At 35.1% G+C, this 25,609-nt stretch overlaps 1 protein-coding gene across 1 annotated transcript; it reads left to right on the top strand.

The window, feature by feature from the left end:
- Positions 1 to 3,877: 3,877 nt before the first annotated feature.
- LOC149789210 (properdin-like) lies at positions 3,878 to 25,382 on the top strand. Its single transcript, XM_089975372.1, has 12 exons — positions 3,878 to 4,004; positions 6,658 to 6,744; positions 7,937 to 7,974; positions 14,465 to 14,608; positions 16,069 to 16,260; positions 18,014 to 18,205; positions 19,439 to 19,630; positions 20,362 to 20,553; positions 21,591 to 21,782; positions 23,146 to 23,211; positions 23,762 to 23,992; positions 24,477 to 25,382. Exons 1-12 carry the CDS (start codon positions 3,931 to 3,933, stop codon positions 24,629 to 24,631), a joined length of 1,755 nt encoding a protein of 584 aa, XP_089831498.1. The 5' UTR covers positions 3,878 to 3,930; the 3' UTR covers positions 24,632 to 25,382.
- Positions 25,383 to 25,609: the final 227 nt, after the last annotated feature.

Here is a 25,609-nt window from a genome sequence, read left to right as displayed (position 1 = left end):
CCCCTCACCAGAAAATTAATATCGTCACGGGTGAAGGGCTGATTTATCAGCCTATGCACACATTAAAGCGTCGAGCAGGTGACTAACACTAATTCATCTAATAACACTGGACAACAAATTTTTACAAAAGTCATGTTACTGAAATAAAATTAGTCAATTCTTATCAATTTTTATGTGCTGAACACGAATATGACAGTCAAATTGCAAAATTGGCTCTAGTTTTTTTGTAATCTGCAAGAAATTAATGTTTACATAACGAAATGCATTCCAATAGTAAAAGGTCAACTGTAATAGCCTACCTATAAAAAATCAAGTCATTGACTACATCTTAGATTTCTTCGCCTGTCTCTTGTACAGCTGTTCGGGAGCATCTCTGAGGAGTGTCCAGCAGTAGTCAGCCAGCATTGTAGTGGACCATTTTCCCTGGTATCTTTGTTCCATTGTTGCGATATCTTGATGAAAACGTTCGCCGTGTTCATCACTAACAATACCACAGTTGCTAGGAAAGAAATCCAAATGGGAATGAAGGAAGTGAATCTTTAGAGACATATTGCAGCCAAGTTTCTTATACTTCATCAACATGTCTTCTACTAGTTCCTTATAGTTTTCTGCCCTAACATTTCCGAGGAAGTTTGTAGAAACTAGGCGAAAAGCATTCCATGCTTGTTTCGCGTCACCTTCCAGCAAGTTGTTGAACCGGTCATCTTTGAAAAGCTCTCGAATCTGAGGACCCACAAAAACTCCCTCTTTAATCTTTGCTTCGCTGAGTCGAGGGAATTTTTCATGCAGGTATCGGAATGCTGGCAAAGTCCGGTCAATGGCTTTCACGAAGTTCTTCATCAAACCTAGTTTGATGTGAAGGGGTGGTAGCAAGATTTTCTGAGCCTCAACCAGAGCTGGGTGTTGGATATTCTTCTCTCCAATGGCTACATTCTGCCTGTGAGTCCATTCCTTCCTCATGTAGTGCATTTCCCTTGCTCGGCTATCCCACTCGCATAAGAAACACATGTATTTTGTATATCCTTGCTGCAGTCCCATTAAAAGGGCAACTACCTTCAAATCACCACAGAGGTGCCAGCTGTACTTGTTATACTCAATGGAATTCAGTAGCTGCCTTAAGTTATCGTATGTCTCTTTCATGTGGACAGCATACGCTACTGGAATAGATGGAAGAATGTTTCCATTGTGCAAAAGCACAGCCTTGAGACTCAGTTTCGAAGAGTCCACAAATAGTCTCCATTCTTATGGGTCATGAGTGATTTTTAAAGCATTCATGAGGCCCTCAATATCGGAACAGAATATCAGATTACTTTCCTTTCTGAAGAAAGGCTCCAATTGCTGGTGGCGCTTTCGATATGCAGTAATTGTGACATCTTCTTCTAGAAGATTCCATTGTTGGAGTCTTGATCCTAGCAATTCTGCCTTGTTCTTTGATAAGTCCAAATCACGAATCAGGTCATTTAGTTCTTCCTGTGTTATTCTGTGTGGGGTTGATGATGCACCACAGTGAAAATCTGGATCACTGCATGCTGATGGACCAGGAGAAGAACAGGTCGACTCACCTTTGTCTTCGTCAGATGAATCAAGAGAATATTCTGCTGGAGGTTCTGGAATAGGAAGTCCCTCACCATGTGGAACTGGTCTCAATGCAGACGGAATATTTGGGTAGACTATTCTCGACTTCTTTTGCTTCGTTATTCCGCCGGAAAGAGGAGGAACCAAGCAGAAGTAACAGTCATTTAGGTGGTTGCTTGGCTCTCTCCACACCATTGGGACTGCAAACGGCATTGATGACCTTTTGCAATTCAACCACTGTGAAAGCTGTGTTGTACATGTAGCACAGCATATATGCGGAGCCCAAGGCTTGTCTTGGTCACCAACCTTGCATCCGAAGTAAAGATGATATGCCTTCTTCACTTGAGAATTGATACTTTTCTTCTGGTTGGCAAATGTCACTTCCCCACAAATATAGCAAAAATTGTCCGCGGTATTAACACACTTTCGAGGCATTACTGTTCTTTATTGTACGTAAATGGATAAAATAATAAGTTTTATGTAACAGTAGCTTGAACTGTCTCGCACAACGTCTAAAATATTTTAAATGCTGAACCTATCTGATTGGGCTTTATATAGTACACTGCTTACGTCAGCTTCAGCAGCCGCCTGGCATTAGTATAATAGGCCTACACATGTATAGTACACTGCTGACGTCAACTTACTTCAGCAGCCGCATGGCATTAGTATTGCATTGCATCAGAAAATGATGCAATCAACTGTGGATGATGTGAGCATGATGGTATTATGCAATGTTACATCATTATTCCGGATGTTGCTGCAGTCCTACTGGAGAAATTTACACAGTGAAACATAGAAAATGAGGTATATGAATATCTTCAAAACGAGAGCCAATACAAATTTTTCACGGTTATATTCGTGTTCGGCACACCAAAATACTACAGATTAGGGCCTTTTCAAGTCAGTAATGATTTCACTGTTGACCAGTGTAATTAAGTAAGCGATACGTACATTTCCTAGTTGCACATGTCCAATAGAATGAACGCGAATATAAATCAAGATTAGTCAGTCGTGCCATATACGAACTACATGCACATGGAAAATCGTCAGCATCCCACCAACAAAGGATATATATATATATATATATATATATATATATATATATATATATATATATATATATATATATATATATATATATATATATAAAAGCCTCAAATGGGCGCCCTTGACCCATTTGACAAGAAATTAATTAGTAGAGCTTTAGCTAGACGTACATGGCCAAATGAGTGAACACGACTCAACTATAATATAAGTAAGTCGTAACATTCTGTTCCTGATGAATTATTGAAGAAAGAAGATCGACAATCGTTCAACATTGTCAAGTGTGAAAGCTGAAGGAAGCATTCTGTTTGATGGAGGGAATAAAATATCTTCTACAGCAGGTAGAAACACAATGGTGTTTTCTAATTACATGTCGTGTTCTAAGGGGAGTGGCCTCTCAAAAATTCAAACGATTGGGTCATCTCATGTGAACCATGATGAGGAGAAAGCCTTATGTTAACTACGTTGGCTAACAAATTCAACGGATCTTTTCAGGGACAGACATATCTCAAGAATAAAAAGATGATCTTAATTGTCACTTGTGTTTTATATGTTCTGTATATGTCTTTGTATGTTTCTGTTTGTGTACGTTGTTGACAAACTAAAACGTAAACCCCTTTACCCCTTCTTTCGTGTTTGTGTTTGTTTATATGAATATTGTTTGTCGATAAACACTAACAATACCAGCCCCGTTTGTCTATATAAACTATAAACCCCTTAACCCTTTACAAATTTAGCAATACCAATTCTGTGTGCCCCGAGAAAATCTCAACCGTTTTTGGTTCACCATTTTCATATTTACCATTCCCTTTTGTCCACACAAACACTTTGTCCCTATAAACCATTGTTTCCCATGAAATAACATTCCCATGTTAAATCTATAGACACATCTAACAGATGATTTCTCGTTTATCCCCATACCTACCCGCATGTTAAAATTATGGTCGACTGCTAATTTCCGTTTGTTCCTCAATACCCACATACAACAACCAATATTCGGATTTTGACGCTCTTCTTTCTATGGGGGTGGTTAAGTGGGTGGCGTACGCCAGATTATTCACCCTATCGACCCTCGCTTGTTATACCTATCTCCAGTTTAATATCGATATATTTTGACTAAACGTTTGAAACATACTGAGTGCATTAGATAAAACCAGTATGACATATTTATGACTCGATAGATTACTATATATTTAAAGCACACCTCCCAAAGGGCTGTAAATCTTAAAGGCAGTATTTAAACCCAGGACTTCTCAGAATCAAAGTCATTGTGCTGACTGTTTTTCTGATGAAAATTCCAAAGCTACCAATATGACTAACCGATCTCTTCCAAGCCTTGTTTGCTTGATTGCTTTGGAAGCTGCTTTTGTCACAGTAGTTCTCAGGTAAGACCTGTCATTATGAAGTTATGGAATATCTACGTTTATTGAACACATATGCAAAATATTTATCGAGTGCATTGGAAACATTGTACTTTCTCACAGATGCGACAGAGAAATCTACTCGTTTTGCTAACCTTACTTTTATTATCTCAGTCTAGTCATCTCAGACCAGTCGTCTCAGTCAAGGTGTCAACGCGCTCAGAACTACTTTTAAAAAAAAGAAACCCTTGGTGTCTTCTGCTGTGCCTGACGTAGTTGTACTAAAATCAAATAACAACAACAACAACAACGGCAAAGATTATATAACAAAAACATAGTAACTAAAGTTAATCCATCTTTGAGAACACACCATAAAAACATTTCGAGAAAGACAAAAACAAACGTATATGATGTCGAGCTTTTTGGTATTATGCTTGTTCGTTCCACACAGCACGGTCAGTTTTATCGTATATGCAGGCCTAGCTCAGGCAAGCCTCGTGGGGAGACAAATAATATAAACCCTTGACAAAGATTTCTTTGTCTCGGTCCAAACCCCAACATAGACCCCAACATAGATTCCATATGTCGCAGTGACACGAGAGACAGTATAAAACGTTTCCACTTCACGAGTGAAATATTTCCTTATATCTGCTCAAAAAGTAGATTTATATTATGTTTCTTAGTCATTCTTTGCTTTTCGACCAAACAATCAATATGTGTCAATATATATATATATATATATATATATATATATATATATATATATATATATATATATATATATATATATATATATATATACTCTAATACAAAAAGCTTCGATTTAATTAGATTTGTTTCTCTATTCTGTGTTAATGCAATTAACGGCTACATAGCTACATCGATAACATGAAGTTCCGAAATTTTAAATTTGTTTAGGACAGCGAGATTTGACAAATTTAGAAAGTACATATAATACTTCTGATTGTTATTTTTTCTCTCAAAATGATGAATGTTTTCATGCAAAAATAAAGATATCATTTATCTTCAATCACAAATTTCTTGCGTGGATAAATACCGTGAACAATGCAAACAACATTGCGGGCGTGGTTGATACTATAGCACATAGCACATGCCGGAACGCTCCAACACGTGTCAGAGAGTAACATGATAAAACAACAGATTTTAAAAGAGCACTCGTGCATAAAGTTTTTAAAAAATGTTTGGTTTCGGTTTTTTTTCCTCTCTCTCTTAGATTACATTGTCAAAAAATATTAACTTTATGGGTCAGGAAATTGTGTTTTTACAAGGACTGCAATTCCCTAAAATTTTCTGGAATTTATATTTTCGTATTATGCTTTTAATTATTGCGAGTTTACTTGCAAGGAGTTGGCAGCTAGTTTTGTATATTTCTGCATTATAGCGTGAATTTTTGTGTTGTCACGTTTGCAGTCTTTTTCGATTTTCTATTGTCATTTAATTTTGTGTTGCAATTTGCAGTGATCAATGCCTGATTTCTCCAGCATTTTCATTCATTATTAAGATTGTCATTCATGCAAGACAGGGGTCCCTTGTGGTCAAGTGGTCTAAGGTGCTCACTTTTATAGATCACTAACATATCACCTCCGTCGGCGTGGTTTCGAGTCTCTGTGATCAAGTTTACCAGTACTTTTCCGTGGGTCGGGGATCTAACGGGTACTTTCTCCATCAGGTATACTGGCCATACGTATAGTTGTCATGTGCTGCAAAATTACATTAAACCCACAAAGCCACAAACTAGCTCAAATCCATCTTATACGTTTATAAAATATTCATTCTTCCCACCAATAACGTTTGATCAGAGTCATGGTCTTTCTTCATCATCATCATCATCATCATCATCATCATCATCTTCTTCTTCTTCTCCTTATTATTATTATTATTATTATCAGGATTACATAAAACATTACAATAACGACTCTTATACATCCCTGATAAAATGTACAAATAGATTACTTTACCTCGCCGTAGGTGGCTACATTGTGGCTCTGTACATGGAATGGTTTTCTTGTTTCTTAGTCATTCTTTGCTTTTCGACCAAACAATCAATATGTGTCAAGCAGTTCACAGTGAAATTTGTGCTTCTTTCGTAATTATAGGAATTTAATTTACATTTCCTACCTGCAGATTTTTCTGTGTGTAATGTTGTGTTTTGCACTTGCATCTTTGACGAGTACTTGCATCTGCCAAAGGATACCGTATAATCTTGAAAGTGCAAAAGCTGGTTTAAATTAATATTCCACTGCGTGTTGTCGGTTTGTAGCTGTAACTGAGAAGGGTTTGATACGTGTGCCTTGTATTCTAATGGTCGCTTTCCAGTGATGTTTTTTGCAAAACAACAAGATTTTTCGGTAACGGGGTTTAGAATTTCGGAAAAGGAGAGCTGACAAAAACCTATACGCCCTCCTTCCAATACACACACATACGCACACATAAAACACACCGCCACCACATTTCCGGTTTAAAATGTTTAAATTTATTTGTATCTACCACAAAACAAAAAGAAAATAAAGCAAAAAGTTTGAGTAATTTAAATATCAGTCATCAGTAGCTTTGAAGATTAGAAACATGAATAGAATCAGTTGATGCAGTACTTTGCTACGGTAGTCTTTCCGAGGAACACTGATGTTTCGTACCATACTTATTTGTACTTTTCCAGCCAAAGCTGCACCTACACGACCACGTGTTATAATCTAGAACATTACACAACATCATGCGGATGGTGGTCGAGATGTGGCCGTTACAGGTATGTTTTGTGATCATGGAACGTTTTGTATATTTTGTATCTCTTACAATACGTTATTCTGTGCTGTATTGAATGTTTGCTTTTCACGATGTACGTTTTTATTTATTCCTCCACAATAGTATCATTGTTTGTTATCGAGCCAGCAAGTGTTTGCGGACATTAAGTCCCATTTCATCGAATTCATTGATTATCTTGATTTGCCTTTGAAAGATAATTAATCTTCCGGTTGTTGATTACTCGCCCATAATTGAAAGCAATAACATACAATAGGTGAAAATGTTAAATCACTGGCTTGTATTGTTTTTATTTTATTTTCTTTCAAGGATACTTGTTTGAAAACTTTCCAAATCATACATTAATATAGTTTTATAGTAAAAAGCGATGGATTATTATTATTGTGATTTGTTCTTAAACGAGAACTCTTTCATGTTTTTGGTGACGTAACCTTTTATATAGCGTGATTCAGTTTAGATCTAGAGTTACTCAATTTATACAATATAGTTTGTACAAATGGAATGTATTTGCATTTTACCATGCTAGGTCATCTCTAACCGTTGACATAAGGATTTAATGTCCTACTGTGTGGAAATGTATATTTGAAACTAGGCTTTTTCTTTGTTGTTATTGCATACTTTGTACAGATTTGTTCATATGGCAGCATAAGGTCAGGGCCGTAGAGAGCGGTCACGGGCCCTGGGGTAAGAAACACCCGGGTCTTTCCTAGTTCTTGTTCAAACAAAATTTTTCTTTTATAAAATTAAAAAGTATTGTTCGGCACGGGCCCCCTAACGGGCCCGGGCCCCGGGGATATATCCCCGGTTGCCGCCCCCTCTTTTCGGCCCTGCATAAGGTGATGTGATGAATGTTTATTAATGATCATTGTAAGCTTATCTGTGATGACTGATATCAAAGGGACTTAATAAAATCGAATTAAATGTGATTCTAATTCAGTTTTGAACTGCATAATTAAAATTAAAATATGCCTCTATTAATTACAATATTAACATTTTTCGAAAGTGATTTCTAAGTTATTTTTTTTGGTCTCGATCTTTTATATAAACTTTAAAGGTTATAATGCTCTTCTTGTTAAAACAAATCTGAGTTAATTAACATGTCCCGTATCTTTCAATGTTCCTAATAACTGTGTCATTAGAATCCATTTCACTCTTTTGGTAACTGTTTATGCTTTCAGGTCTGTCTCAGTTTCATGCACCAAAACGGCTTCCTGTAGTAAGTATAGTTTCTCAAACGGTCATTTTGTCATAGATTTTTTTTGTGTCCTTTTTTGAGAAAGGGTCCAAGCAGATTTGACAAACTCTCTCCTCTTGATAATAGTACATGCGTGCAACCCAGTTTTTAAGATGCTAGTGCAGTACAAATGTGATTTTACCAGTAAACTAGTGCTTTAGTAAGTGCATACTATTTCGTACCTTCTACTAGGTTGTTCTTGTTAGAATCTGTATAGTTTTGGAGAGGGTGGGGGAGAGAATAACTGATATGCAGAAAGAGTGTTTAGCCTGCCTTTGAGTCATTTGTGGAAGGACCCTTTCAGGTGATAATAATATGGCAGGGCGATTGTTGCCTTAAAGCTAATAAGGAAAATCAGCGAGATACTTTTTTGCATTCTTGTTTATCGACAATGCTAGATTTTTTTAAAAAAAATTTCCTGTTTATACCTCGCGTTTAGTGTATATATAGCTGTGATTTGTTTCTAGTTTTTCCTTCTGAAATGAAAACAAATTGCACCCAACAACTGATTTTATGGCGAGAAGGGATTTTGGTTTAGGAACCTCGGTGGTTCATTGGCTAACTTGACGGAACGACAAATTCGGCCGAGGCTGACATAGAACGGCTAGCACGATTTTTCTTCGTGTAAGTACTTTACTCCTATTGTATCAGCATTATATAGTCTTGTATGTACGAAAGTGCCGTTAAACTCAATTAAATTAACCAGTCTGTTGTAGTTCATTCATTATCGTGTTTTATACTCCACTCAGTCAACCAGTTTATAGTAGTTCATTCGGTAATGTGTCTTCTTATTTCTAGTCCATCCATCATATGTGCTTCAATTACCTAGTAGACGAGTGCATGTCTGAATAGTTATTTTAGATGCTCTTTACATGTGTCAGTTGTAATGGTATTCGTAAAATGTGTATACACTTAGTTTGATAAAGTATAAAGTAATTAATTAATGTTGTATGTATGACGTTGAGTGAAGAAACAAATATTTGAATAAAACTCAATACAACTCTCTAAGAAATCGAAAAACTGAAGGCGATGACATGTCTGTTATAGCTAAAAGAGTACGGATGTGTCAACTGTCTTTTGTTGAGTCACAGTAATATAATTCCAGGCAGGATTTAATACAGCATAAATTCCAGTGAAATGTCTTTATCCAAGAAGCTTTATTTGAGCAATTATGTATTTCCAGAGAAAATAATCATTTGAATTCAATAATTTGAAGAAAAAGATTCCCGGTCACAACATAGAATATTACTTGACTGTGCTATGACTTAAAGCACGAATGTCCAAGTCCTCACAATTACAAGATTATATAGTTCTCTGCTTGACCTCAGGTCATAATTAACATTTTCTAAATGAAAATTACCTAATGGAAAATAACTTTCTTGGATGATCCTGATGTTTACAAAATCAAAACATAAACCTGGATTACACTCAGGAAATTCCAAAACTTAGACCCAAACAAACATATTTAATTTACTTCTTCTATTAGTAATGATCCTGATATTAAACCCATACACAGAGAGAATAATTAACTATGTATTAGTTGTGTAGACTATTTTTTCTAGATAAAAAATGTCAGTCAGGTCAAGCAAAAATGAACTCAATTTTGGACAAGGTCAAATCCAGCATACAATGTTACATTACAATATAATGGAATGAAATAAATTTAAAGAAAACAAGCAATCAATTAAATGAAATATATATATATATATATATATATATATATATATATATATATATATATATATATATATATATATATATATATATATATATAATAACATGGCATTTAAAGTGTTGGTATAAAGCAAATTGATGTACCAATGCTATTGGTATATTAAACTGATCTGCCCATGGCGCAATAATACGAATATATAAACATTCTTTCAACAGCAGGCCTATAGTCCGTATTTTCTAAATGAAATTAAAATTGTACACAATTACATCGGTATCCTTTCTTTTTTTTCTTTCTTCCATTCTTCTGTCCCCTCTCGTGCGTAAGGGACAAAATAAGAAAGCATCTGGAGTGAGAGAGAAAAACATATTGCGCTGGATGAAAACATTGAAAACTGAACTTGTCCAATTAACCTACAGTAATCTGGTTCGTCTTAACGGTATGTTTGCGCTTTCCTTGGGATCTATCTACAGTGTTCATAATATAGATGATACATAGTTGCAATAGTCAGTCGACACTAGGCCTATATGTTAAATTTGTCGGCTATGAGGCACACATACTGTAGCGTATTTAATGCTTTGTTGTTGTTGTTTGTTTTTTTAAAAACCTATTATAATGTTCTAAAAATCAATTATTAATTATTAAATATAAAAATGTCCAAATGATTGCCCCCGCCCTCCCCCCTCTGGATAATCGTAGCTAGATACGGACAAAAATCAACGAAAATACAAGCGTTGGAGATTTTAGCTTGTGTCATACGACGATGTCTATGGACCTATGAATGATGTCAATGTTTAGTCAAACCATCAAAAGGAGAGAGAGAGAGAGAGAGAGAGAGAGAGAGAGGGGCAGGCCTTTGGACATTTTCATATTTAATTAATAATAATCAATTTTCAGAACATTATAGTATGTTTAAGAAACAACAACAAAAGAAAACATTAAAAACATCACTGTCTGTACCGCGTAACCGAGAAATTTACTGTATTATGTCGACGTGGTTTGCAGCTTTGTATCATTGATAAACACTGTAGATAAATCCCCCAAGAAGTGTACACATGTCGTTACGACGAACCATACTCTTGTAGGTTACTTGGTGTAATTTCTATTTCAAGGTTTAAATCCAGCCCAAATTCTTTTTCTCTCTCAATCCTGAATTTCTGCGTAGTTTGTCTGTTATGTATGAGAGGGGAGGTGGGGAACTGAAATCAGAAAGAATTGTGATGAAAATGTGTACCATATTAAATTCATTTAAGAAACGAGGATTATTAATATTTTTATCGTTAATTTCATACGTTACTATGATTAATATGTGAAAATTCTTCATCAACTGCAGACGTGTGTCTGTGTGTATGAAATTTACGAGCAAGACTTATCAAATGGTTTTTACGTCTTGATCGCCGAACGTCGTCTACTTAGAATGTAAATATATTAAGCTTATTACCCACATGCTATAAAATTCATATGAAGTGTCACATCAAATAAACAAGATCTAAATCTCAGTTTATATTCTGACCGGTGATTTATTATGATCACTGAGTATTTAGTTATAAATATTGTACAGACTTACGTCAACTTTCCTTTCCACCCCTCCAACCATGAAGTGTTTCATTTATGTATTTATTACAGTGGTCTGCAACAACATTAGGTAAAACACTGAACATTTCTTGAGAAGTAATTTGCATTTTCAAAGAAGTTTTTGCATCTTTTGCCTGTCACATGCTTAGTAAGATCTGCTATAAGAAGCAACACATGTATTCGTTTTATAAGCGTGGTAAAGTGTCTTATAAGATGATTCTGTCCGTCCGTCTGTCTTTGAAGAATATTATTTCTGTATAATACTACGTAGTTAGAAAAGCATGCCTCCTAGGCAAACTGTATATGATGCTCCATTTTTAAATTCTTATTTATCTTTCGTCGGTCGAATGTTTTCTCACTAAGGCCCCTGTCTGAAAGCATTTTTCCTCTAATTTTAGATGAACATCTTTAAAAACACTTTCACACAAAGATCTAACTTGTTAGTTTTTGAATCTTTACCGTGTTGCTAAATTTTGAGCGTTATTGGCCTAGTGTTTTATGAAGATTTGGACGAGAGCAGTAGAACGCTAAATTCAAACATTTTTTGAAATATTATTGGCCTCTAACCCTGACATGACCGATTTAAATATGTGGAACAATAACCATCCCACCCCCGAATTTATGTAAATAAATTGGCTACTAACCGCCTAAACGTTATGTTAATATATCTGCCACAATTTTATGAAAACCAATTATCACTAAGACCCAAAACTATATTAAAAAGGATTGGTTATTATCAGTGACAAATGTTTAGTTAAAGAAAGGTATGTGGTAACAAGCTATTAAACGACCGAGCACTAAACAACAATATATTCAGCCTCAAATCTCCTTAAATTTATGAATATTCTCGGTCACTAACCTCGACAAGTTATGAAAAACTGCTGGCCAATAAAGAACTGTAGGCCATAAACTCCCAAATCGATTCATGAAAAACCGTAGTCCACTTATCCAAAATATTTTAAATAGAAACCATCACACATTGTCACACAAAATTGTACAAAAAATCGTTTTCCATTAACACTCAGAATTTTATTTAGAAACTATCGACCACTAGCACTCAAAGTTTTATGAAATAATCCGCCCACTTTTCCTATGTTCTAATTTCATTACTTTTAATTTCAAATTCATTATCTTAATTGAAAATGCTATCATTAACAAATAGTTCTTAGTTTTTTTAAAGTATAATTACTAAAACCTTTAGTTAAAATATCCACACGTTAAAACGGAGCAAAGCAACGTACAATGAGGGGTTTTCCGATTGTATTAGCTTTAAGTTCGGTAGATCCAAATAATATGTCACATTAAGTTTGAAAATGTAACATTCAGTACGATTTAGGCTGTACCATTCTTTCCAATTTAGTACGACGTATGCAGTAGAAATGACCGCTAGTCACGAGTAAAAGATCACAAGGACAAGAATGATAAATCATAAACGTTTATTTTATTTATTGCTTTAAATAACTAAAAAATAAGATAGTTTGTTGGGGTTTTCGTTGGTTGGCCTTTTATGACCGAATTTTTCTAAACAAGCCTTAGTCTCCTGTAGTTTTTCATAAATGTTTGGCTGTTATTGCCAATGGGTTGTCATAAATACGTGGGTGCTGTTGGCCTATGGTTTTCATTGAATTTAAGCAAAACACTGCGAATAGCGCTTATAATATAGTATTATAGTTAGAGCTTAAAGACTAAAAGTAAGAAACTTGGATAAAAATGCCTTTAAATGTGGATTCAATCAAATTAGAAAAAAGAACATGTACATCACTTAATAGTCTTGGGAATTAGGGCAAAACAGTATCGATTTTAGGGTACAAACGGTGGAAGAAAAGTGATAACAGTCAGTAGGCTTGATTAAATTTGTAAAAGATCCACCCCAAAAGCAAAGATTGGGTCAAAACGTAATATGACGTACGGGAACTCCAGAACGTACTTTATAAGAACACTGGCCTGGGACACACATAATTCCAACTTGGAGAAAAGTTGAATTTTAGTTGAAACTGCTTTGAAGCAATTTTCGTGGCCAAAAGTTAAAAAAAAAAGTTCCTCTTCCTCCGCCATGAAAACAAGATAAATAATGTGTTGCAATGTACATGTGGCCCAGTATGCATGCTTTGATAACTCTTACAATACAGTAATAACCATAATAGTATACCTTTCACAGCTATCAAGGTTTATGTATGGCATGCACTTGGGGTAAGGAAGCATTCTGTTGATTTCGAGGTTTAATGGTTAAAAATTCTCTACAGTTAGCACACGTTGTGGATCGCTTGTACTCGTGGTAAGGAAGAACCATTTCGAATAGGCGTAAAAATGTCAAAGGTCATGGTCATTATAATTGAAAGAATAATGGTTTCCACGTAATGGCATTGGTTCTGCACAAATACCTCAGTCAGATATGGCCTACACGTGCGGTATGGAAAAAAGGTTATTGATCTGAGGTTCAAGATCAAAGTGTCCTTGACCGACATAAAAATAATTCGAGTGCTGTACCATCGGTAGTTGCTAAACGTGTGGATGATTTACACTTGGAATAAGGAAAAACCTTATGATTACAGGTCAATCTCATTTTGAAACAACAACAAAAATGGTTTGCACACAATAACTGGAATTGTCCACCATTTACAGCTTCCAAAACTTATCATTAGTTCCACATCACATACCTTGTCCAAACTTTGTGGATAGATTGCACTTTGAGCAAGGAAGAGGGATATTGACTTTGAGATGAAAGGTCAAGGTTACTGTGATCGAGAAAAGTAACACGGTTTCCTCACAATGCCATGGTTCTAAACTATAGACCCGGATCAAATGTTGTTGATGGTTAGTTCTTGAGGTAAGGAAAAAGTCTATTGATTTTGGCATCAGCAGGGCATGTGGATAGGTTATTATGATTTAGAAAAAGGATTTTGCACAAGAATTTCGATTATTTACATAATGTGCTACTAAATATGGGGCGGGTGTATAATGTTCCGTTCACGTTTTCTTATATAATACAACAAGAAAGACGTTTGGCCACAACGGTGATTCGTGTGCGACCTCAGTATATGATGGATGTAAACTAACTACGGTGTGGGCAAATTTGCAGTGGAAGACTTCGCCATCCCTATATTGCAACAGTTATCCATCATGTTCCAGAACCACTGTAAATCTTTGCACCTTAACGTTTCAACGAATTTATGCAATTTTGCTCCATATCATCATTATTAAATTCACTCGTTTCCACAATTGTAGCGAACACTCTGCTGTCATGTGGTTTGTGCTCGCAGTCTTGTGACGGAGGTTTACAACCTTGTACATACCAATGCAGAAGTACTTATTGTTCTCTCCCAAGCACGGTTCGAAGTCAAACGTGTAACACACACAAATGCCCACCAAGTAAGTACTATTCTCTCTCTCTCTCTCTCTCTCTCTCTCTCTCTCTCTCTCCACTGAAAACATTCTTCATGTACATGAGAAACCCAAATAAAGTTTTCAGCAAAATCTAATAGCAACTATAATTTGGGGCTTTTCAACCAGACTCAATAACATTTTTGTCGATTAAATATGACGTTTCTGAAACAACTCGTACACATATATCTGTTTTAGTTGGAATAAATACACTCTGCTTAGGAAAAAAACACATTGCAGGTAAAACAACAGCTCTCGGGAATGTCTGGCAAATAATAAAATTAGGCTATTCCCTAACTGCTCCGAATAAAATCAAACTTCTAATGGAGACATGAATGCCGTAGGATTGGGGAAATGGTTTTCTTAGATACTAGAAGTTGTTCGGATGTCGCAGATGAAGCATCTTGGTCTAAACTCTTTATCGAGTATTACAAAAAAGGTTTAATAAAACCAACGATATTGGATCGTTATTCACTTATAAATCACAAAGCCAGTCAGTTTGATACATATTCATACATTCTGCCCACCGCACCTGTAAATGTTAACATTAAACCCATCGTGCACGACTATGTGTAATACGTACGCTGCAATGACTTTGCCATAGAGAATCTCAGACAAGCATAGTTAAAGCTAAAGTTTATTTTCAAGGCACGTACAAGGCCTCAATTTAAAAAACGTTCTGACTCATAAAAATAAATCAAACACCCGCAGAAGTCGAGTTCGTTAGGAGTACTTTAATCACACAGAAAGAGTGGCCATTATCGTCGGGTCATCTCAAGTAAATTGATTATTATAAGGTACATATCTAAAACTAACAATCTTATAAATAAACACAAGATTTTAACCCCATTCGATCATCACGTACTATTCCTCCATCGTAGTTCCTGGGGGATGGGTAAACTGGGGTAACTATTTTTCATGCAGCGTTACAGGTGAACGAATGCATGGGCGAAGTCATTCTCCGTTCAGCACTAATCTTTTGCCTGAGTATGGTGAAGGAAAAACAACAGAATCTGATACAGTTCTATGCAAGAATGATGATTACCTGCCGAATAAGATACCCTGTCCTAAGATCACTTTGAAAATTGTTATGAGTCTAGGTGTTAAATCGTGCAACAAAAATAATGTAAAACCAACGATTTATCATTCGTCTCCACAAGGCGTACATATCCCATATATTACTTGATTTTAGAGTGGTTTGAATTTAACCTTATTACTATATCTCAAATTGTGAGGTCTGCAAAGATAAATTTGTATGTATGTATGTATGTATGTATGTATGTATGTATCACAAATCGCTCATATCGAGTTGGTTAGGAAACCTTGAATTATTCAAAAGCGTGACAATACCTGCTGACTGGCAGAAAGTAAACATTATACATACCATTTATCAACTTAAACTATGTTGCTACACATTTCGATAATGACCTGATCTTCATACCTCACAGTTGATGGGGGATGGACCGATTGGGGTGACTGGACTCATGATGCCTGCAGCGTCACATGTGGTGAAGGACTGCAAGTTAGAACTCATTCTCGGTCTTGTACTAATCCTGAGCCAAAACATGGTGGTAAATCTTGTGAAGGAAACCCAACGGAATCTGAAGAAATTCCATGCAAGGCAGAAGATTGTCCGCCAAGTAATGAAGATATTTTTACCCTCATACATTGTAGTAATGGTATTGTGTACATCTAGAAGGGACTAAAGTTTATTAGACTTTTGTTTGGAAATTTTGAAGTCGTTTCCTTTTGGATTAGAACGATGAAAAGCTGAAGAAAATGAGCACTCACTCTGTTAGTCTAATACTTATGTATGTATGTATGTATGTATGTCTAACACAATACAAAATTAAGCTAGTTCTTATATATATATATATATATATATATATATATATATATATATATATATATATATATATATATATATATATATACTAGCTTAATTTTGTATTGTGTTAGATAACTTTATCTTAATATTAAACTATTTAGCTACATAATTAGATAATCACCTGATATAACGTCATTATAGGTCCTGGGGGAATGGACCGAGTCGGGTGACTGGTCATATGATGCCTGCAGCATTACATGCGGTGTAGGATTGCAAATTCGAACTCGTTCTCGGTCCTGTACAAATCCTGTGCTACATATTCCGTTATGTTTCTTGCACAAGGTTCTCCAGTATGGTGGAAAACCTTGTGAAGGAAACATGATGGAATTGGAGACAATTCCATGCAATACAAGCGCTTGTCCACCGAGTAAGAGATATCTGCCCTGAAATCACTTTGAAAATGAAGCTAGTGTTGCTCAGTCAGACACATTAGCCGTCACATTACCCACCCTTTTGGAGGCCAACAGTCAGGTGGTGAACGAGTGCATGGGTGACGTCGTTCTCCGTCCAGCACTAGTCTTGTGCATGAGTATGGTGAAGGAAAAATAGCAGAATCTGATACAGTTCTATGCAAGAATGATGATTACCCGCCGAATAAGATAACCCTGTCCTCAGATCACTTTGAAAATTGTTACGAATCTAGGTGGTAAATCGTACAAAAGAAAGAAAGTAAAACCAACGATTTCAGTAAAACCAACAAACTAGTTATCTACTATACAAAGTGAAAATATAAGGGACACTTACATTATTTCGAATTAAATCTCTGATTATCCTAAATGTCCTATCAAAAGTCCAAAATGTAAAATGTTCCGAATGAATTCCAGTAGTCCTGTATGTCATGAAATAGCACAATGATGCGTCCAGAATTTCCTTGAAAGAGTCAACAGTACTCCAAATGAGTGTATTAGTCCAATCGTGAATGAGCACATTAATAACTCTAATGAATATTTGATGTAAAATCTGATCACAAATGGAAAATGGATCCCCTGAGAATGACCTATATCAGGAATGAATTGTTTGTTTATTAAATCCATTATATATATATATATATATATATATATATATATATATATATATATATATATACTTGATCTAGATGTGAATCATACCAACCGGAAATTGCAATCGGGCCTTGAATGTTCGGAACCCAAATGTTATGTAAACTTCCTATTTACAACTTACAATCATGGACAAACTGTAAAAACAGAATAAAAAAGAAATAAACAGAACAAAAAGAAGAGATTATTTTCACGTAAACATACTAGCAGTCGCATTGCGTGCCCATGCAAGGAATAATGTATGTAATACTTTGTATTTTGAGATCATTTCCTTGTGGGGTAAAACAGTGTAACTCTGTTGTATGGACATATATTGCATAGACAAACATATTTTCAAGTAATGAGATGGATATGAAGATTGTAACATTATACCTAAAACTGATATTTTGTAACTACACACAATTTTATTACACAATTCAATAATCACCAGATCTTCCTTCATCACAGTTGATGGGGGATGGACCGATTGGGGTGACTGGACATATGATTCGTGCAGCGTTACATGTGGTGAAGGACTGCAAGTTAGAACTCATTCTCGGTCTTGTACTAATCCTGAGCCAAAACATGGCGGTAAATCTTGTGAAGGAAACCCAACGGAATCTGAGGCAATTACATGCAAGACAGAAGATTGTCCACCAAGTAATGAAGATATGTTTTGTTTATTTAGACATGGTAGCAATCGTATTGTGTACATTTTTGTAAGACTTGATGTTTGTCAGACTTAATTTGGAAACAATGAAGTCGTTTCCTTTTGGATTAGAACGATGAAAAGTGGAAGAAAATGAACACTCGGTCCATTTGTTTAACTGATATATTGTTACCTATCAGTCCTTGCAAGGCAGGAATGAATAACATATGGCCCCAAGTGTCTGTTCTAGTAGGTTAGCTATGCAATCTTTGCGCCGTCTACGAAATTTTCCATCCCGGTTATAATATTTCAATCCTGTATTATATTATTTTAATAAGTTGGTTGTTTGTTTAAACTTGCAAGATCTTATGTTCTAAAGTAATATTGAATCATTAAAGGTGGTTGCATATAATAACATAATAAACGATTTTGTGAAAAATCAATTTATAAAAGTGTTTTTTTTAAATACCTTTCTAAATAAATATGTTGGCTAAGACCATGTGTTTGAGAAAGCGAATAAATGACAGAACAATGTGATTTTGGTAACCTGTTAATTCCTTGTTACCTATGCACTGGCATATGCCCGTTTGGATTTTCTTCCTGATTTCCAATCGTCTGTGCTCCTTTTTGAGTTATGGGCGATCCCAGTCAGGATTAAATCATTGAAAGTAGGGCCTGTAAGAGAGAAATATTTAGCAACTGGGCTGTTTTCCTCTTTATAGGTTTTGTCAGTCTGGTTTGTGGAGATTCTTTCTAATGTTTAATTTCTGCCTTCAACATGATGGGAGCTACATACCTTGCGTGTGATGAGGTAGATTACATATTCTATGTTGCATGTAATAGCATACTAGTGAATATGAAGCTTTTTGCCTGTGGATGTGATGGAATGTGTTTGTTTCCTTCATGTGTTGACTCGTCTTGCATCGTTTGTTTCCACAAGGTTTTGATTTCCTATATATTATTTGATTTGAAACTGGCTTTACATTAACCCTGACTACCATGTCCAAATCGTGAGGTATGCGAAATTCAACTACAGGTTTGTGTGGAAAGATTAATATGTATGTATGTATGTATGTATGTATGTATGTATGACAACTCGCTTAATCGAGTTGGTTAGGAAATCATGAATTATTCAAAAGCGTGACAATACCTGCTGACTGGTAGAAAGTAAACATTATACGTACAATTTATCAACTTGATGTTGCTACATATTTTGATAATCACCAGATCTTTCTTCATCACAGTTGATGGGGGATGGACCGATTGGGGTGGCTGGACATATGATGCCTGCAGCGTTACATGTGGTGAAGGACTGCAAATTAGAACTCATTCTCGGTCTTGTACTAATCCTGAGCCAAAACACGGCGGTAAATCTTGTGAAGGAAATTCAACGGAATCGGAGACAATTCCATGCAAGATGGAAGATTGTCCGCCAAGTAATGAAAATATTTCTTGTTTACTTAGACATGGTAGTAATCGCATTGTGTATATATTTGTAAGGTCTAATATTTGTGAAACTTTCTTTGGAAATTTTGAATTCAAAAGTCAGTTCTTCTCGGATTAGAACGACGAAAAGTGGAATGAAGCGATCACTTGATCGATTTGTCTAACTGTTACGGATGTTTTTATAAGTAATAATGCATATATATATATATATATATATATATATATATATATATATATATATATATATATATATATCACTTTGAAAATGAAGCTAGTGTTGTTCAGTCAGACACACTAGCCCTCACATTGCCCACCCTTTTGGAGGCCAATATATCTCATATTTAAAAAAAAATTGTTATAAAACATACATATACAATTAAACATACTGTATAAATATATTGTGCACAGTTCTAAATAGATTAGTATTGACATATGTAGAAATATACGATTGCGTCTATGCATAATTAAATGCAAACTAACAGGTGTATATATATATATATATATATATATATATATATATATATATATATATATATATATATATATAATTTGCATCTGAATGTTTGAATCCTACAGACATTTTGACCATACATGAAAGATCTTCTTAAATAGAGTGATGAAAATGAAGTTTAATGCTAAAATGTATCAACGGATAATGAAGCACAAAATTGCTGCTCACTTCAATATTTACACGATCTTACATGATCTTCCTTCGTTACAGTTTCTGGGGGATGGACCGGTTGGGGTGACTGGACATATGAGGCCTGCAGCGTTAAATGTGGTGGAGGATTGCGAGTTCGAGCTCGTTCTCGGTCCTGTACTAATCCTGAGCCACAGTATGGTGGAGAACAGTGTGAGGGAAACACGACGGAATCTGAGACAATTCCATGCAACACAGATAAATGTCCGACTAGTAAGTCACATCTGTCCTCAATTCGCCTTGAAAATGAAACATTGTTGGTTCATTCTGACATACCAGCAGTCGTATTGTTTCTTTCAAAGGACAAATGCATAAACTCATTGTAATATCCTTAATTGGACCCCATAAGAACGAGACGTAACTGTCCAAGACAATTATGTTCTATTTCTCCTTTATCCATAAGTCAAAATGAGTGCCTGACGTCACATGTGTTGTCTACTTACTTTCCAATATATTGGTGCATTACTGAAACATAGATTTCAACTTGTTACGTAGTCGAATAGGACATAGTAAGTTTTTATATTGACTGTTGAAAAGAATGAATAATCCATAATATTCTCGAGCCACGATTAATGTTTTGACACAGTTTGAGATTCACAGTTTTACGCTGTGAATAAAGAGTTTTGTTTCTTTTCTGAGACATGTGCATAGTAGAGTTATCCCATACCCAAACAATCAAGATAGACTCATGCAAAACTTCAACTTGAAACAAATGAAACCAGACCATAAACTGATGTTTAATGGGTGAGTTGGTAACAGACAACGTATTTGAAAACAAAAGAGAGATACATTTGCGAGAGAAAAGTCTATCAGCCAATGTGTAGTTATAGTTTTTGTGGTCGGATCCTCCAGACATGTATTTCTAGAAAGAAATGTTCAATTAATGGGTCAACAGAAACGCTAAACATATTAAACCTGACGCATACTAACAGGAGAGTGATATAGAGTTTGAATTGCAAGAAGCATAAATAACATATTGATTACTTATTTGTAGATATTCCATTAATATTTAAGGAATATTTTCAAGATGAAGACGATTGACAGAATAAGGATGCACGTCACCAGTTAGCTGGGAAAATATGTATTTTGTTCTTCTTGCCGAAATTACAGAAAAGTATTTGTGCTGTTGATACTTTGAACAAGGTTCGAAACACACACATATATTTTATATATATATATATATATATATATATATATATATATATATATATATATATATATATATATATATATATATATATATTCTTTAGAAGTGCACGGTGGATGGAGTCCTTGGGGAAAATGGGTGGACAGCAATTGTTCCAGGACGTGCGGTGGAGGTATACGAGTACGGTACCAGACCCGGTCCTGTACAAAGCCAGCACCTATGAATGGTGGGAATCAGTGCGTCGGTTTGACTTACAAGCATCAAGTTTATGTGTGCAATACGAAAAAATGTCCAAGTAAGAACGGTGTATCATGCAGTCAGATACAAAATTAAACAGAGTAAAACAAACTTAGAATGCGTTTAATTTGCGGAGTTTTATATCGCTCAGTTTTCATGTCCAATTTTTATTCATTACTTCATTCTGGCACACATTAGACTTGTATGGTGATCATAACACATTCAGCTTAGTTCTTGCAGACCTTGTAATAATTAACTTGTAAGAAATGCCCATACTAGCCAGCTTTAACTTGTGATATATATATATATATATATATATATATATATATATATATATATATATATATATATATATATATATATATATATATCATCATCATCATCATCATCGATGCGTTTAGTACTGAATATTGTTAATGTTTCTGGCCGTTGTTCTAGCTGCACTTTCTATTCGTCTATATATTTGTGAAACATGTTGTACTGAAGATAAACTCCATGCAAACAAATTCGCATTTCGCTCTTCTATCATTTTGACTCTGATAGTACTTCAGACATATGTCAGTCATATATTCTTCCATTGATGAGACTATCGTTCCTTTATATATACGATCCAAAAACATCTGAATGTGAATGTGTCATATAAAATAAACCACAAATTGAACACACCAAGAGTGGCGTAATGTTTTTTGTAGTTAAGTAATAATCATTCAGAGCAGAGTAAAAAGAAAGAATCTACCGGAATAATTTTAATGATCGACTACAATGTATTAACATAACTGACTCATTGTACTGAGATTAATCATTTTCTGAACTATCTTTGATTTATCTAAAGGCACAAGTTAGCGGTATACTATAAGACCAAATAGTAATGGATGAAAAGAAATTATCAACATTGAGCGTGGTGGTTTATCTTGACAAATCACGGGTTCTTGTGTTCTTGAGAGTTAATTTGCTCAGCGTTTACCCCATGTAGCTTTCAATAGAGACAGTTATACAGAGACAAAACGTTGTCAACATAGGCAAATATGTTCGTTAGAAGATAAGTCAAATTAGGACTATGGTTAAAACAACTTAACGAACGTTTTTATATGCTAGTAACTCATCTCCGGTCTGTATGTAAGAATTATGACGCCCCTTGGATATTACGAACCGTATTTTCGTCGTTCTTTTCTGCGACAGATTGCAATCTGCGGTGCGAAATTAAAATACACTTCAGTTGTACATATTTCACTTGTGAAATTCATCGATCATGGTTCAAAGTTCGTATTGTTTAGATTAATTCATATTTTTATCTTGGAATTTTGCCGAAAATATTTTCAAACATTTTGTTTATAATTAATATGTATTATTAGATGAAGGTCATGTGTAAAGTACCAATCGTAGACAAAAGTTTTAGACGATTGTATTTTCTTTCATTCCAGAACCTAAGATCCGAGGATATCTTGATTTAAGAAGCTTTCTGGATGCTATGTTTTCGGATCAGTTGAGTACGGTTTTCATTGCTAATCTTATTTAAAATCACGTCGGATTTATCAGTGCAGTCATACATATAGAAATGTACTTTTTTGCATTGATTACGAGACTAAACCGAAGCGTTGGAAGAGTCAGGATTGGCTATTCTAAACAAAAACTTTATTTACATGCTATTTTTAAGGTACGAATTATCCGTTGTTTCCAGAAATTGCCTATCGCAAAAGCAAGAATAAGTGAAAAGCAGACAGAAACGAGAAAGGATTACAAGCACTAATAATATTTGAAGTATGCATCCACACGTAATCATATCTTTTTAGACGTTTTTTATTCTCGCTTTGTATTGAATATATGAAGAAGAAAAAAAAAAGACTTTTATTTAGGAATAGTTAATAGTGCGAGGCCACGTGATCATTTAAGTTTACAATTTGATATTAACTTGCAAATAGTTTCAACTCGAAACATTAGGCTTTTTCACAAACGTTGATTCACTTCAGATATCGCAATTCCAACGAATACTTTATCATATGAGTTTGAAATACTATTTGGCCACCATCTTGTTTTCAGCGTGTAAGGAGGGAAAGCAGCGAGTGAATATGGATCATTGTGAGAGATTTCAGGTGTGCATGAAAAACACGTGGCAGGAGCTGGAGTGCATCAATGGCACAGTGTACAATTCATACACAGAGGCATGCAACTGGCCCGATAACGTTCCAGGTTGCAATACCACTTCCAATATTATATCAATGGACACTGAAACTCGCGGAGGAGATGGATCTGAGTGTTCGTCAGAGGAATGTTAGTATTTTGATTGCACATAAATACAAAATTATTATCATACTTGATAGCAGTTTCACTGCATATTATTCTAAATTACGTTGACGCTTTTAAAGGGACATCCAACCCGACACCGCCATAATTGTAATGCCTGCTTTTGTAGATGTATTAGTGCTCAAAATTAAAACACTTGTGTACGCAGCAGATAAAAGCTTGAATGTCTGCATGGTTAGTCAGTGATAGAGCATTGTTATCTTGAAAGGGAATCGAAATTCTGATTTTGATCATTATTTGAAAGGCGACTAATACGATAGAAATTTAATAAATTAAATACAGCTACAAAAAGGTCAAAAATGTTACTGAACTTTGCAAACGAAGCCTTAATGAATCAGATGCAAACGAAGCCTTAATGAATCAGATTTAAGCTAAAGAAAACATTTTTTAACGAAAGGCGGGAACACACATCGGCGCTGGTTTTATCTATGCTTTATGACATTTTTTGCAGGTGCTTGTCAAGACGGCAATGACACAATTATTCGTCATCCCACCGACTGCAGGAAATTCATCATTTGTGCGATGAACACCCCATTTGTGGAATCGTGCGCTGACACCACCTACTGGAATCAAAGCATGCTTTCATGTCAGTCGGGTATGTGTTGAGAAGCCTGGTCGTGCGAGAACAGATTGTACGAAGCGCTCACCATACATTTAAGTCATGTAGCTTTGCACATGCATTTGGTGTAACTCATACTCTTTGTATATTTTTAAGCGTTGATATGAATGTAACCGGATTTTCTTTTCGTTAGTTGAATAGAGACAAGTCGACGGTGAGACGAACTGATAAGAGGCACACCGGTTTAACTCTGTCTTTCTGTGCCTATACTAGGAATTATAAACTGATTATTTTTTTAAAAATAATTTACTTGCAATTTGTAATATAATTCAAATCCAAACTATGTGTTTATTTTGAAGGAAAAAATGATTGTACTTGTAGTTCTATTTTGATTGCTAAATCAATTTAATTTTTTTTTGTACATAATATATCAGTATTCCGGAGGTGCAGGAATCTAAATCATAGGACTTTAAATGTTATATAATCACAAAAGTTGGATGAAATACGTCGACTCTGTCCCATAATGTCAGTATTCAGACACATTGCGTTATCAGCAGTGCCTTAGATTCTCGACCATCATCGACATCAAGTTTTATTATTGTTATTATGGACAAAATATAAAACGACACAATCACACTCTACAACGTATTTCCTGAAGATCTGATTGTTTACAATTTGAGACAGAAGAAATAACTATTTGGAGAATTGTTTGTCATACATAATGGTATATTTCTTAGAAGTTAATGACATTTTTCAGTCAGAAAATGCATGTTACACATTAAACATTGCCGCAAAAATTATTTTACTTTGTTTTTTCTTCGGTCATAAATTATAAGCCTTTTCTTATATCATTCCGAGCGGTGAATTACTTGTATTACTTGATGAATAATTCCAAGATCGTTTGGATTAGTATGAAGCAAAATATTTAGTATGTACAAGTGTTCATTTTGAGACCTGTATAAGTATTCAATTTGAGTACTGTACAAGTATTCAGTCTGAATACTGCTGACGTGAATGTGAATATT

This window comes from Sinohyriopsis cumingii, chromosome 11 (genome assembly GCF_028554795.1).
Source record: "Sinohyriopsis cumingii isolate HCF-2022 chromosome 11, ASM2855479v2, whole genome shotgun sequence".
Classification (NCBI taxonomy): Eukaryota; Metazoa; Mollusca; class Bivalvia; order Unionida; family Unionidae; genus Sinohyriopsis; species Sinohyriopsis cumingii.
The sequence above is the reverse complement of the archived record's forward strand: the minus strand, read 5'-3'. Positions and strand labels throughout refer to the sequence as shown.